This window comes from Diabrotica virgifera, chromosome 7 (genome assembly GCF_917563875.1).
Source record: "Diabrotica virgifera virgifera chromosome 7, PGI_DIABVI_V3a".
NCBI lineage: Eukaryota > Metazoa > Arthropoda > Insecta > Coleoptera > Chrysomelidae > Diabrotica > Diabrotica virgifera.
The window spans coordinates 182,920,825-182,933,932 of NC_065449.1; the positions used below are offsets into that span (position 1 = coordinate 182,920,825).

General features: G+C 34.0%; 1 protein-coding gene across 1 annotated transcript in view; it reads right to left on the reverse strand.

The window, feature by feature from the left end:
- Positions 1-13,108, reverse strand: part of LOC114327768 (lethal(3)malignant brain tumor-like protein 3) — a 51,748-nt gene that overhangs the window by 20,196 nt on the left and 18,444 nt on the right. Inside the window, exon 4 of the mRNA XM_028276475.2 lies at positions 4,207-4,518. Coding sequence (XP_028132276.2) covers positions 4,207-4,518 — 312 coding nt within the window. The remainder of the gene's footprint in view (positions 1-4,206; positions 4,519-13,108) is intronic.

Below are 13,108 nucleotides of genomic sequence, written 5' to 3' on the forward strand. Positions count from 1 at the left end.
TTTGAGATAGTTCGTTGATTAAAGTTATGTATTTTTTGTGCAATCTTTATTATTTATTCATTAACTAAAGGTGAATATTTGTTATGAATTATTTGTCGCCATAATAAAAAAAAAATACTAAAATGTTAACATTTTTTCAATTTAGATTAAATAATGGTACAGTAAAACCTCGGTATAACGGACTAGTTGGGGGGACGTGATGTCCGTTAAAGCCGAACGTCCGTTATATAAAAATAGGTTTAAAATCAACCAATTTTTTTTAAATATTTACTGTATAGATACAGTGTACAAATCTGTAAGTTAAAAAGGAATTAAGTTTTGTTTGCTTTTTTTTTCTTTTCTGCTTCCTCTAAAAACTTTCTGCAGTATACACTCACCCGTACAAAATTCCGCCACCCAATATTTTTGATTAAGTTTGACAATCTATAACTTTATTATTTGTACTCCGATTTTCAAGATTCTTGCATCAGTTTGTAGGTACATGTATTGTTGTCGTTTTTTATTATTCCGGTAACAAAATTTTTTTGCTTAGATGGCATTATACGGGGGTGAATGGAAACGTTGTATTTTCTACTAACTTTAAAAAATTCTGTGGAAAAATTGGAGGGCTGATTTTGTTTCATACTCCTTTCGTATTATCCTAGAGGTATTACTAAGGTTTTGTTTTTGAATTATCCGAATATCTCTTTTCTTGTAAGAGCTGTAAATCAAAACACTGCTTTGAAGGTTTTTTTAATTAAAAATATCAAATGAACTAAAATTAACAAAAGAAAGAAAATTAACAACAAAACAAAACAATTCAGTAGCGGGTATGTCCACCCATCGCAGCAACGATTGCTCGCAATCTGTTTGGCATCGAGTCAATATGTGTTATCCTTGCCTGGGGAATAGCCCGATATTCCTCTACCAGGGCCATAACTCTACCAAATTTTCTGGAGGCCTATGATGACGGCGAATAACTTTTTTTAATTCATCCCATAAATACTCAATAGGATTGAGATCTGGGCTGCATGCGGGCCATTCTAATCTTATCAATCCAACCTCAATTGTATGAGTCAATCAGTGTTTTTATTTACAAAAAATGGTACAGCTCTTACAAGAAAAGAGATATTCAGATAATTCAAAAAACAAAATTTTAGTGATGCCTCCGGGATAATATGACAGGACTATGAAACAAAATCATCTCTTCCATTTTTCCACAGAATGTTTTAAAGTTAGGAGAAAATACAACTCTTCCACTCACCCCCGTATAATGCCATGCAAGCAAAATTTTTGTGTTACCGGAATAACACCAAACGATACCAATACATGTACCTACAAACTGGTGCAAGAATCTTAAAAATCGGAGTACAAATAATAAAGTTATAAATTGTCAAACTTAATCAAAAATTTTGGGTGGTGGAATTTTGTGCCGGTGAGTGTAGATACTCGTTTGGTTGCCAATATTATTCACTGATCCATGGGTTGAATAAGCGATGTGTTTTTTGGTAAAAACATACAATTAAAGTTGCCGTCTTCTGAATGTCAAATATTTTCTGGATGGTATTTCCCGTTTCTTCTCTTGAAATTTTCTCATTGCCGGCACAAATTCTTTAAAAAACCAATTTTTGAAAATATCTGTAGTGAACCATGCCCTATTAGCGCTATAATATGAAAAGCACAGATGATGCATTATATCTTTGATTACTTTGATAACTCTAGGTTTACGAGATTCGCAAAAAATTATAGCATTCAATTCATGCGATGAATAATGTCATCGGCGTTAGCACAAAGCATTGCCGAGATCTTGTCCTTGCTGATTTTTCTTCCAGAATGCAAATTTTCATTTTTTAGCATTAATTTTTTTACATTTGATCGGATTTTTTGTCCGTTATTTCCGAAGTCCGTTCTATCGAGGTTTTACTGTATTAATTAAAATTACGTCACATTTTAATTTTTTTTACTACGATCTCTCGCAACTCACATAATTTCAGAATTCAAATTCAAAATTTTACCCGAAAAATCATGTTGCCGAAAATTCAAAGTATACCACTAAATTTAGTTTTTCATCCTCTTTTCAAATGCAAAATCCATTTTAAAAAAATTTAATACACAGAGTGTTTTTTGGGTCGGAATATTTTTCCAATATTTTTTAGTCCGGACCTGGATTTTTTACAATTCTAAATAAATTAATTGATTGTACACCTTCAAGAATATGAGCGTGCCAAATAGAAAATAAATATACAGTGTGGTTAAAAAGTTATGAAACAAATAAGAAATTGGCAAAATATATACAACACCCAGTATCTTTGTTATTAATGAAGTAAGACCTTAAGAGAGTCATAGTTACGACCGCACCAGGGGGTTTGGGGGGATGGTAATCCCCCCCAAAACCAAAAGAGGCTTTTGGTCCCGTTAGGACCCCCCCATTAAGTATGGCATTCTTAAGACCGCCGAAGTGTCCTCTTTCTACAGTTAACGTACCTATGTTACTTTCCCAATGAAAGTACGAAATGGGGTTTGGGGGGATGGTAATCCCCCCAAAACCAAAAGAGGCTTTTGGTCCCGTTAGGACCCCCCCATTAAGTATGGCATTTTTAAGACCGCCGAAGTGTCCTCTTTCTACAGTTAACGTACCTATGTTACTTTCCCAATGAAACACCCTGTATACAGACGAAATCTCCATACAATCATGAGTCAGACAAGATTGCGTTCTGTCCCCAATATTGTTCAATGTTCACTCAGACCAGTTATTTAAAAAAGCGCGTGCAAGACAGCCATATGGAATAAAAATCCAACGGGGAACTACTTGATGTAATACGCGAACGATACAGTAATTATGTAGAAAAATATTGAAAATATTGAAAGTGTCCAAATTCTGTTTGATCGTATTCACGAAGTAGAGGAGGAAATGGGCATTAAAATAAACTCAAACAAAACCAAATTTTCAGTCTGAAGTCGAAATCCACATCCAGATGCAAAGTTTCAATTAAATAAAGTCCAAGTTAAAAAAAAGTTCACAAAAATACATATTTGGGTCATAAATCATAACTAGCTCCAGACAGAAATAAAAAGCAGAATAGCAATGACTAAATCTACGTTTATGAAAATGAAGCCATTTCTTTGCAATAATCATCCGAGTTTAAAACTAAGACAAAATGGTTACGTGGTTGTTCTGTAGATATGTTGGCCAGCAATAAAAAAGAATGAAGAAGTACTAGCGAGGGTCATCAAAGACAGAGAATTGCTAAAGACTGTTAAACACCGAAAAATGTCTTATCTGGAACATACAGTGAAGGGAAATCGATATCGAATACTACAACTGATCCTTAACGGCAAAATAGAAGAACGGCAGTAGAAGTGTAGGAAGAAAACAAGTTTCTTGGTTAAAAAAAATTTGTGAATTCGTGAATTATGAAAGGGCAGTTATTCCATATTGCAGAAGATCGAGAAGACTTCGCAATGGTGATCGCCAACGTCGGATAATTCTGATATGGCACGTGAAGAAGAAGAAGAGATACACATCAATAACCATATAATACTTAAAAAAAACTCTAACATGAAGTAAAACCAAAATTTTAAAAAATCCCAATGGATTGAATGAAATAGGTTCATTTAGAACGTTTTCGGACCTATCAGTCCATCATCAGTGAATTCATATATACTTGCTAACTAGCCCCAGAACCAAACAATGGTTGTACTTATAATTCAATCTACATTATAGTATTGTAAAATTGAAAAGGCTAAACGCCAATGTTAAAAGATTACCTCCAGGAACATGGTGAAACTCTAAACGAGAACCCTAACCAACCATCTTCGGACAACGAGACTAGGTCTGCCTAAACTTAGCAGACCTCGTTGTCCGCAGATGGTTGGTTAGGGTTCTCGTTTAGAGTTTCACCGTGTTCCTGGAGGTAATCTTTTAACATTGGCGTTTAGCCTTTTCAATTTTACAATACTATAATGTAGATTGAATTATAATTACAACCATTGTTTGGTTCTGGGGCTAGTTAGCAAGTATATATGAATTCACTGATGATGGACTGATAGGTCCGAAAACGTTCTGAATGAACCTATTTTATTCAATCCATTGGGATTTTTTAAAATTTTAGTAAATACAACCTATTACAAAGAAGTGGTTTTACTTCATGTTAGAGTTTGTTTAACTATATGGTATACAGCCAACCCAGGGAACTATGTACCCCTTTTAGTTTATATAATACTTACTTAGGGGAGGTTCAATTGGATGTCCAGTTTTCTGACACCATCCAACCGGATGTATGTCAGGACTATCGTCATCTACCCAATAGCTATACCTATCAATCCACCCGTCGAAATGGATTCGAATTTGATGTTCTTTGACGTCCTCCACCGTTGCTACCCTTATCAATTGGGGAACCCGCCGGTCTACGCATTCGAGTCGCATGCCTCTCTTAAACCCGCAAGCAGGTCGTTGTTTGAAAGCTCGAACTGGCGCCGCCACTGCTTTCCTTTCTTTGAGATATACTTCCCATGAGAAGGATTCTGGATTTGGATAATCTAAAACAACGTTATTTTTCATCGATCCAGTAATATTATTGTATTTAAAATGTTTGAAATAAAATAAGGAAAGACAGCTTAAGATTTAATTGGATTGGGGGGGGGCACCGTCAGTTGACATATGTTTCTTCTTTTTAGAGTCATCAGAACTGCCTGTGGTGTACCCTGAAGCAAATTAAATCTGGCTCTCTACTAATCAAAATAATACACAATTATTTGCTGCTGGACCCATTAGCGACATCTATTCAAACAAAAGAGAAAAATTCTCTTAAGTTTGGAATGCAGAATTCTTGGTAACAATCAATAATCTGAGCTTTTTATAATTTTTATAGCAAACAGACCGATAAATATTGGAACATGGGAGAATCTACGAATCTAATTGTAGATTCTTTCATATTGTGACATAATTATGTCATCCGACTGTTTTCAGCTCCTGGCCTATTTATTATAATTTAACAGCCCCTTTTTGTTTACTGAATTTGATTTGGGTTTGTGAATGCATTTAAAAGGGGGACCTTTTAAACAGGTACACACCTCGATATTTCTTTTTCATTCTAGAAGTTTTATTGATTTATTATGTAAATATTGTTTCTCGATTTTTCTGTACTATTCTTTTACTTGTATTATGTAAACATACAATTTCTTTCCGAAATGTTCGCGAAAGATTATGTTTCTAAAGATGAAGTAGTTTTCAATCCTAATAGCAATATTAATAATATTTAAAAATATTAAAATATTACTAAAAGATTTTTAAATTGAAAACTTATTGGTCCATTTTCTTGGTAACACCTCCATGGCTTCTAAAATTTGCAAGCCAGATGGATGCTGAAGCGAAGAAGACAAGAGGGAATTCAAAAACTTACAATTCACGATCCCGTCTGTTCAGCTGGTAAATTCCAACAGAAAATGGACCTAGTTACTCAAAGAAGTAACGACCAATATAAAAATAAAATAAAAATTCCATTTTTATTCAGTTGCAATGCGAAGGCAAAACAATCTTACTTTTCACTTAGTACGGACCGCAGTCCAGCACTCTGAATCGACGATTTTTGACTCTTGTTGGAGTCTCATCGGAGAGAACGTAGGCCAACGTAAGCCATGGAGTAGCAGGCCTACGTTCTCTCCGATGAGACTTCAACAAGAGACGAAAATCGTCGATTCAGAGTGCTGGACTGCGCTTCGTATTCTAAGTGAAAAGTAAGATTGTTTTGCCTTCGCATTGCAACTGAATAAAAATGGAATTTTTATTTTATTTTTATATTGGTCGTTACTTCTTTGAGTAACTAGGTCCACTTTCTGTTGGAATTTACCAGCTGAACAGACGGGGTCGTGAATTGTAAGTTTTTGAATTCCCTCTTGTCTTCTTCGCTTCACCATCCATCTGGCTTGCAAATTTTAGAAGTCATGGAGGTGTTACCAAGGAAATGGACCAATAAGTTTTCAATTTAAAAATCTTTTAGTAATATTTTAAAATATTATTAATATTGCTATTAGGATTGAAAACTGCTTCATCTTTCAATTGCCAGATGACGCTAGTCACCTAGTCCATTCACGTCAGTTGCGGTGTGGGGGATGAACTCTCGGTATTAATCACTTGGAGTATGGAGTAGCAGGATTACGTTCTCTCCGATGAGACTCCAACAAAAGTCGAAAATCGTCGATTCAGAGTGCTGAACTGCGCTCCGTATTCTAAGTGAAAAGTAAGATTGTTTTAGAGATAGTGCAAACACTCTTGACCACAGCGCAGTAGACGAAATTTGGTTTAGTCCCCACTTCCATGCGAAACGCACTGTATCTACAATAGAACCTTTCTGTCTTTCCGTGAATTTTGACATTTTGACTCCGCCTTCGCGCAGCTCCATGGTCAGGAGTGTTAGCACTATCTCTACCTTCGCATTGCAACTGAATAAAAATGGAATTTTTATTTTATTTTCAACGAAAACATTCGTTTATAAATTCGCAAAAGTGTGTGTGTTATTGCGTTGCCGCTCCTGCAATACTCAGATCAGATTTATCGATGGATTCTTATGTAGTTTTTTCTTCTGAATCCAAATCTGAAAACGGCATTTCGATATTTCTAACCGTCTTCGAGATAATCGACTTCAAAGTCTAAAATGTGACGTCACAATCGTTTTATTTTCTGCCGACGCACTACACGTCCAGCTGAAATCGTTGCTATTAAGTAGTCTAGTTTTTTAATCTCGATTTGTTAAGCAAAGCATAGGTTATTTACATTTGAGTTTGACACTTCGTGAATGTCAAACTAAATTTTAAATTAAGTATTAATAAAACATCAATGACATTTGATAGTGAATTTAATTATTATATAAAATAAATAAGATGTTCAAAAATACAATTTGAGTATATTTTAAAAGCAATAATTTATTAACAGCTTTAAAATGGTTTATACGAGTATACGTCCTCCCCTTTATGATAAATGGACTGTTCCATTTGCTATGAAATTAAAATATAGTCGGTTCGCTAAACTCGACACAACTGGCTAGTGATTGTAGTAGGTAATTTTTTTGTTTTTGCGAATTTTGCCAAAATTGACAAAATTACAAATTATTTAGTAATTATTAACTAATTAGTAATTATTTTTTTTTTTCACCAAATTGGCAAAATTATTAACTAAAATCACTAACCAGTTGTGTCTGAGTTTAGTGAACCGACAGTACATGAAATAATATTGTTTGGTATAAAAAATTATGGTCGGATCAGGTCTGATATGTGCAATTACATCCTTCTAATAGAAAAAAATATTTGAAGATTTTTCTCAAATTATGGATACCAAAAACATTTTCATTTATAACTCTTTTATTTTTAATTTGACGAAGAAAAGTTTTTCTTCATAAAAAACTCTTCATGTTCTAAGATTTATGATGCAACCATCTTATGTAAAATTTTATTAATTTTATACGAGGTATATAAAAAATATGAATTTCGATCAAGAGTAAACTACCTTTATAGTTCATAACATTTAAATTAGAATGATATAATTGCACATTAAAACATAATTATTAATTCGAAACTACTTTTCATAATAGCAATTTTCCATATTATGAATTAAAATACGTAAATAAACAAAGTTTTCGTTTTGATAATGCTCGCATTTTCAGTTTGTTGATTATGTTTCTATAAAAAGGAAACACAATTGTATATTTTGATATGTAACGGGCGTGGTATAATTTTTGAATTTGTAATTAGATAAATTAGTAGATTTGGTGTAATAAATAAATTAGATATCGTAGTTTGTAAAATAAAAGATATAAATTCAGTGTTTTTCATTTGTTTAGTTGTAACTTATTAAAAATAAATAAAGTCAACTAAAACTAAACATTAGTGCTTAAAAGATCATAAAAAAGTAAGTTTTGTAACAATATAATGGTTAAGCATTTCAAAAAATAAAGAAAGGTAAAGAAACAGTTGATATTTCTGGGGAAGTGTGGACAGTATTAGGAGAGACAGAAACAAGTTGGCTAACTGGTTTATTTTATAGAATTATGGAAGGGTTACAAATGTCAGATGAATGGAGAAGCAGTATATTAATGCTTGTTTGCAAAAACAAGGAAAATATACACTAATTTATAAACTACAGAGCTATAAAACTAAGTCATACCATGAAAATATGTGAGTGAGTAATTGATAAGACAGATACATGAAGCGAAATATCTGATAATTAGTTTGGCTTTATGCGAGGCAGATCAACAACAGATGCAATTTTCCTTGTAAGGCATTTGATGGAAAAATACAGGAATGAAGAAACAAATGCTCATATAGTAGTCACTGATCTTGAAAAAGCATATTATAGAGTTCCTCGAGCAATTCTGTGGTGAACACTTGATATCAAATAATTATCCGGAGAATAATATGTAAAGAATCTATAAGGGCGTGGAGGAAAACGGATTATGGCGTAGACGCTATAATTTTCAACTTTACCACCTTTATAGTGACCCTAGTATTGCTAGATCTATTAAAATAAACAGGCTGTGGTGGCTAGGCCACTTGGAGAGAATGAATGAGGCGGAGCCGTCGAAACACATTTGTAGCCAGAGACCGGATGAAGTGAGGAGAAGAGGCAGGCCCAGAGTATGATTTAAGGGCGAGGTGGAAGACGACTTGTGAGTGTTAGGAGTGCGAAATTGGAAAACCAAGGCGAGGGATAGGAAGGAATGGAAGCTGATTCTGGAACAGGCCAAGACCTACCATGGGTTGTAGAGCCAATGATGATGATGATGATGATAAATATGTAAAGAATGTGAGAGACATGTATGAGGGAGTAACAAATAGTGTTAGACGCCAAAAAACGTTTTGTGCTACGTGAGTCAGGTGCCACTGAATGCCTTTTGGCGTTCATAACCTGTGGAATTAAATAGGATTCTTCTCGTATTGGCTTCATACGAAAATGATTGAAAATTAGTGGCAGCGAATGTGTTAATGTATGCTGATGATGTAGTGTTAGTAGACCCCAGTTGATGCTAAAATGAGAAAGCATTGACTAAGATGATTTGGTCATCTTTGGTTCAATGTCAAGAAGTTAATCATCTAATACAACGAATTATCTTCGGGTTCCTAGGAGGAGTAGGAGAGGAAGACCTAGGAGAGGAAGAGGAAGGCAAGATGTTTTGGAAGATGTTAGGGAAGATGTTTTGGAAGATGTTAGGGGAGATGTTTAGGCAGGATATTATGTCGGTAATCGGGTTGATATTGTTATGAACCAAGATAGAAACTTATGGAGAAATGTAATTAGGTAAGCCAACCACGCATAGAGATAAAGGCACAGAGAAGGATGCTGATGATGACATTTATATTGAAGGCAAAGTGCCAAGTTAGAATCGATTAACAAATATCCAGAAACATTAGTACACACTCAAATAAGACAGGGCTGTGTATTATCATCCATGCTGTTTAACCCCTATTTGGAACGGATAGTCAAGTTTCTCCCATTGAAAACAAAAATGAACATGTCTTTCAGATTTTTCATATTAAGAAACAATGTACAGTTTTAAAACTGCCACCTTTTATTATAACAGGTATATCGTTACAAATATCTTAGTTACTGTATTACCTACAAACGACAGAACAAGAAATTAATGTGAGCATTGCTCAAGCCATATATAGTTTCTTTAAGATTAGGCAGTGGCGGCCCGTGAGGTAGTGCCATAGAGCCATGGCACTACCTTGCTAACTATGCAGAAACATATTTTTTATCTTAAAAACATTTTAATGCCTGTTTATTTTTTTTGTGAATATTTCTCTTTATTTTTATAAATTATATCAAATCTGGCAACTGTGTAGCGCAATGCAAATCTACCGACTCTGGCCACCCACAGCTGACCGGATAAAGGATGAAAATCATAAAAATCCCAGTGCCGAACGGCATAGTGGCTCGTGAGAAAAGAGAAAGATTGTATGAGCATCCTGTGTAAGTGACAGAGAGAGAGCGGTATTGCACTTTTAACATACGTTTAAATTGGAGTCTCCGTGCCAGGCTCGAAATCTCGAAAAGGAAGTTAGTGGATCTTAAGATACAATGTTTTAGATCTACATATTTCTAGTTTCTTTACGCGTTCGCTTGACGTTATTGTGTTTATTGTCTACTACTGTATTGTATATTTGTGTTTATACTCTACTATATTTTTTAATTTGTAATTATTAGTTAGTGCGTTGTGATCGTGGGTGTCGTAGGTATAAAAATAATATTTTGATTATTTTCTACGTTTAATTTATTTATTGACAATGAATCAAATTAGTATATTAAAAAACTCTTTTGGTGGTTTTTCGTTAGACAAAAAACTACAAATTAAAGAACTCGGTCGGCCTTTACCCGATTTAAAAATTGAAAAACAAAGTGGAAATGGACAAAAACTTCGCTGTCGTAAGTTTAATAAAATTATTTATGATAAAAATAGCTGGTTGTGTGGTTGCGAACAAACTAATAAACTCTTCTGTTTTGTATGCGTTTTGTTTGGAGGTGACGAGACTTGGTCAAACAAAGGAACCGATGATCTTGTACATATATGGGAGAAATTGAAATCCCATGAAAAATCTAAAGTGCACATGAATAACGTTTTTAGCTTTTCAATGCTTGGTAAGTTAAATATAAAAACCCAATTAAATTCAGCTTATCGTGATACTCTAATTAAACATAATGAACAGGTAGATAAGAATCGATATGTCTTGAATCAAATCATAAATTGTATAAGGTTTTGTGGAGCTTTTGAGTTAGCTTTAAGAGGTCACGAAGAAAAAGAAAATTCAGAAAATAGAGGCATATTTAAGGAGCTGGTCAATTTAAGCGCCGATTTAGACAACGACTAAAGGTTCATATTATTCAAAGTACCAGATCTTTCAAAGGTCTACTCCGGACGTTTAGTTGCTTCTATTTTATTTATGTCGGAGAAGTTTTCTGCTTATAAGCATCAGTTCTTCGAATCATTTCTTAATGAAACATGGAGACAATTTTAATTTTTAAACAAAACTCGATTTAAAACTGAATTAGAAGTAGGTACTGTATTGGCGAGACGAATTAAGTACTACCTGTGGGGCTGTTTCGCTATCGGTTTTATTGTAGAGGGAAGGCTTAAAAAGCACATTTGAAGAAACGAATAAACTTTTAAGTATTTTAGTTACCATTCCTATATCAACATCTGAAGCAGAACGCTGTTTTTCGATGTTAAAACATAGTGCTTTAGGTATGCTATCTGCAGAAAAGCATTTTGTAAATTGTATTGATAATTTTAATAATAAAGGCATTGAAAACTTTGCAACCAAAAAATAGAAGAATGAACTTCATATTGTCGTAAACTTTAAAGTGACATTACAAAAATTTGTGCATGTGTGTAAATAATGAAATAGTATTATTTTTATAAATTAGTAAATAGAGACTAAATCTTAATAACAAACTTCAAGCACTATCAGCAGTAAATGCTGGTGGTAGGTTAAGAGGTTTTTATTATTAATTAATTTACGGAACTGTTTTGATCAATGTTGGACAATTGCTTGGCACCTCAGATCAATAAACATAAGATACATAAGATAAAAGTATCCGCGCATATATTTTTTCAGTTTTTGTTGTAAGTATACCTTTTTTGACAATACCGTGAATTCGTCACTAAAAATTTTGGCGGCTGCCCGAGTTCTGGCACTACCTTCTTAAAGTGGTACGAGCCGCCACTGAGATTAGGTGATATATTTCTTGATATTAAACTGGGATAGAAACTTATAAAATATTATGTTTGGTCTATTTTATTCTATCTAATCGAAATATGGACATACATTAGAAATGTGGGTGCACCAGCGAATTTTGAAATTTCCTTGGTCGGTATGACAAACGATATCACGATAATAAAAACCAGCTATTTGGGTCATACGTTGGGCCATGAAATGTATCACATTTCTAAATTATTCATTACTACATTAATTTACATTTATAAACATATTACAGTAGATTCCCTCTATAACGAGAACTGAAATGGAGGACTAATTACCTCGTTAAAACGAATCTCGTTATATCAGACAACAATAATATTGTGCATACCACCATACAATATGGAATAATTGTCCTGCATTTGATATCTGAGTCCATTCACGAATGTTTTTAACAAAGAAACCTGTTTTCTTCCTACACCCCTACGACCCTCTATTTTGCCTTTAAGGATCAGTTGTAATATTTTATATCGACTTCCCCTCACTATATGTCCCAGATAAGACATTTTTCGATGTTTAACAGTCTTTAGCAGTTCTCTATCTTTGTTAATCCTCCTTAGTACTACTTCATTAGTTTTTCTTACTGTCCAGGGTATCTTCAGCATCCGTCTATGAATCCACATTTCCAATGCTTCAATTCAGTTCATGATCGATACTTTTAGCGTCCACACTTCTGCACTATACAAAAGTACGGACCAAACATAGCACTTAACCATTCTTTGTCTTAGTTCTAAACTGAGATGGTTATTGCAAAGAAATGACTTCATTTTCATAAAAGTAGTTTTAGTCATTGCTATTCTATGTTTTATTTCTATGTCTGGATCTAGTTGGTCCGTTATCACAGCTCCCAAATATGTCATTGTGTGAACTTTCTCAACTTGGACTCCGTTTAACTGAAGCTTTGCATCGGGATGTGGGTCACGACTAAACACTAAAAATTTGGTTTTGTTTGAGTTCATTTTAATGCCCATTTCCTCTCCTACCTCGTGAATACGATCAAGTAGAATTTGGAGACCACCACCACTTAAATGTTTTGATGCCTCTTACGTAGTTTATTAGGTGTTGATGGTCGATATCAACAATGAAATTTGGCCACCGTAAATTGTAAATTTCCTACAATAGTCAATATCGGTCGATAGATAAACAAAAAGGAAGAAGTGTATTACAGGAGGTGGAGACTATTACAGCAGTGGCCTCGATAAGCACACAGATGTTAGGCATTCCTTTATAGGTACAGGCAGTTGGGGTATTCATTTATAGCCATCACCACGCCAAAAACAGGTAAAGAAACATATTCTTCGAATTCATTTTTACTCGTTATAACCAAATATGCCTCGTTATAGAGGTGTTATAGTGCAATAGGAATTTCATGGGACATCTA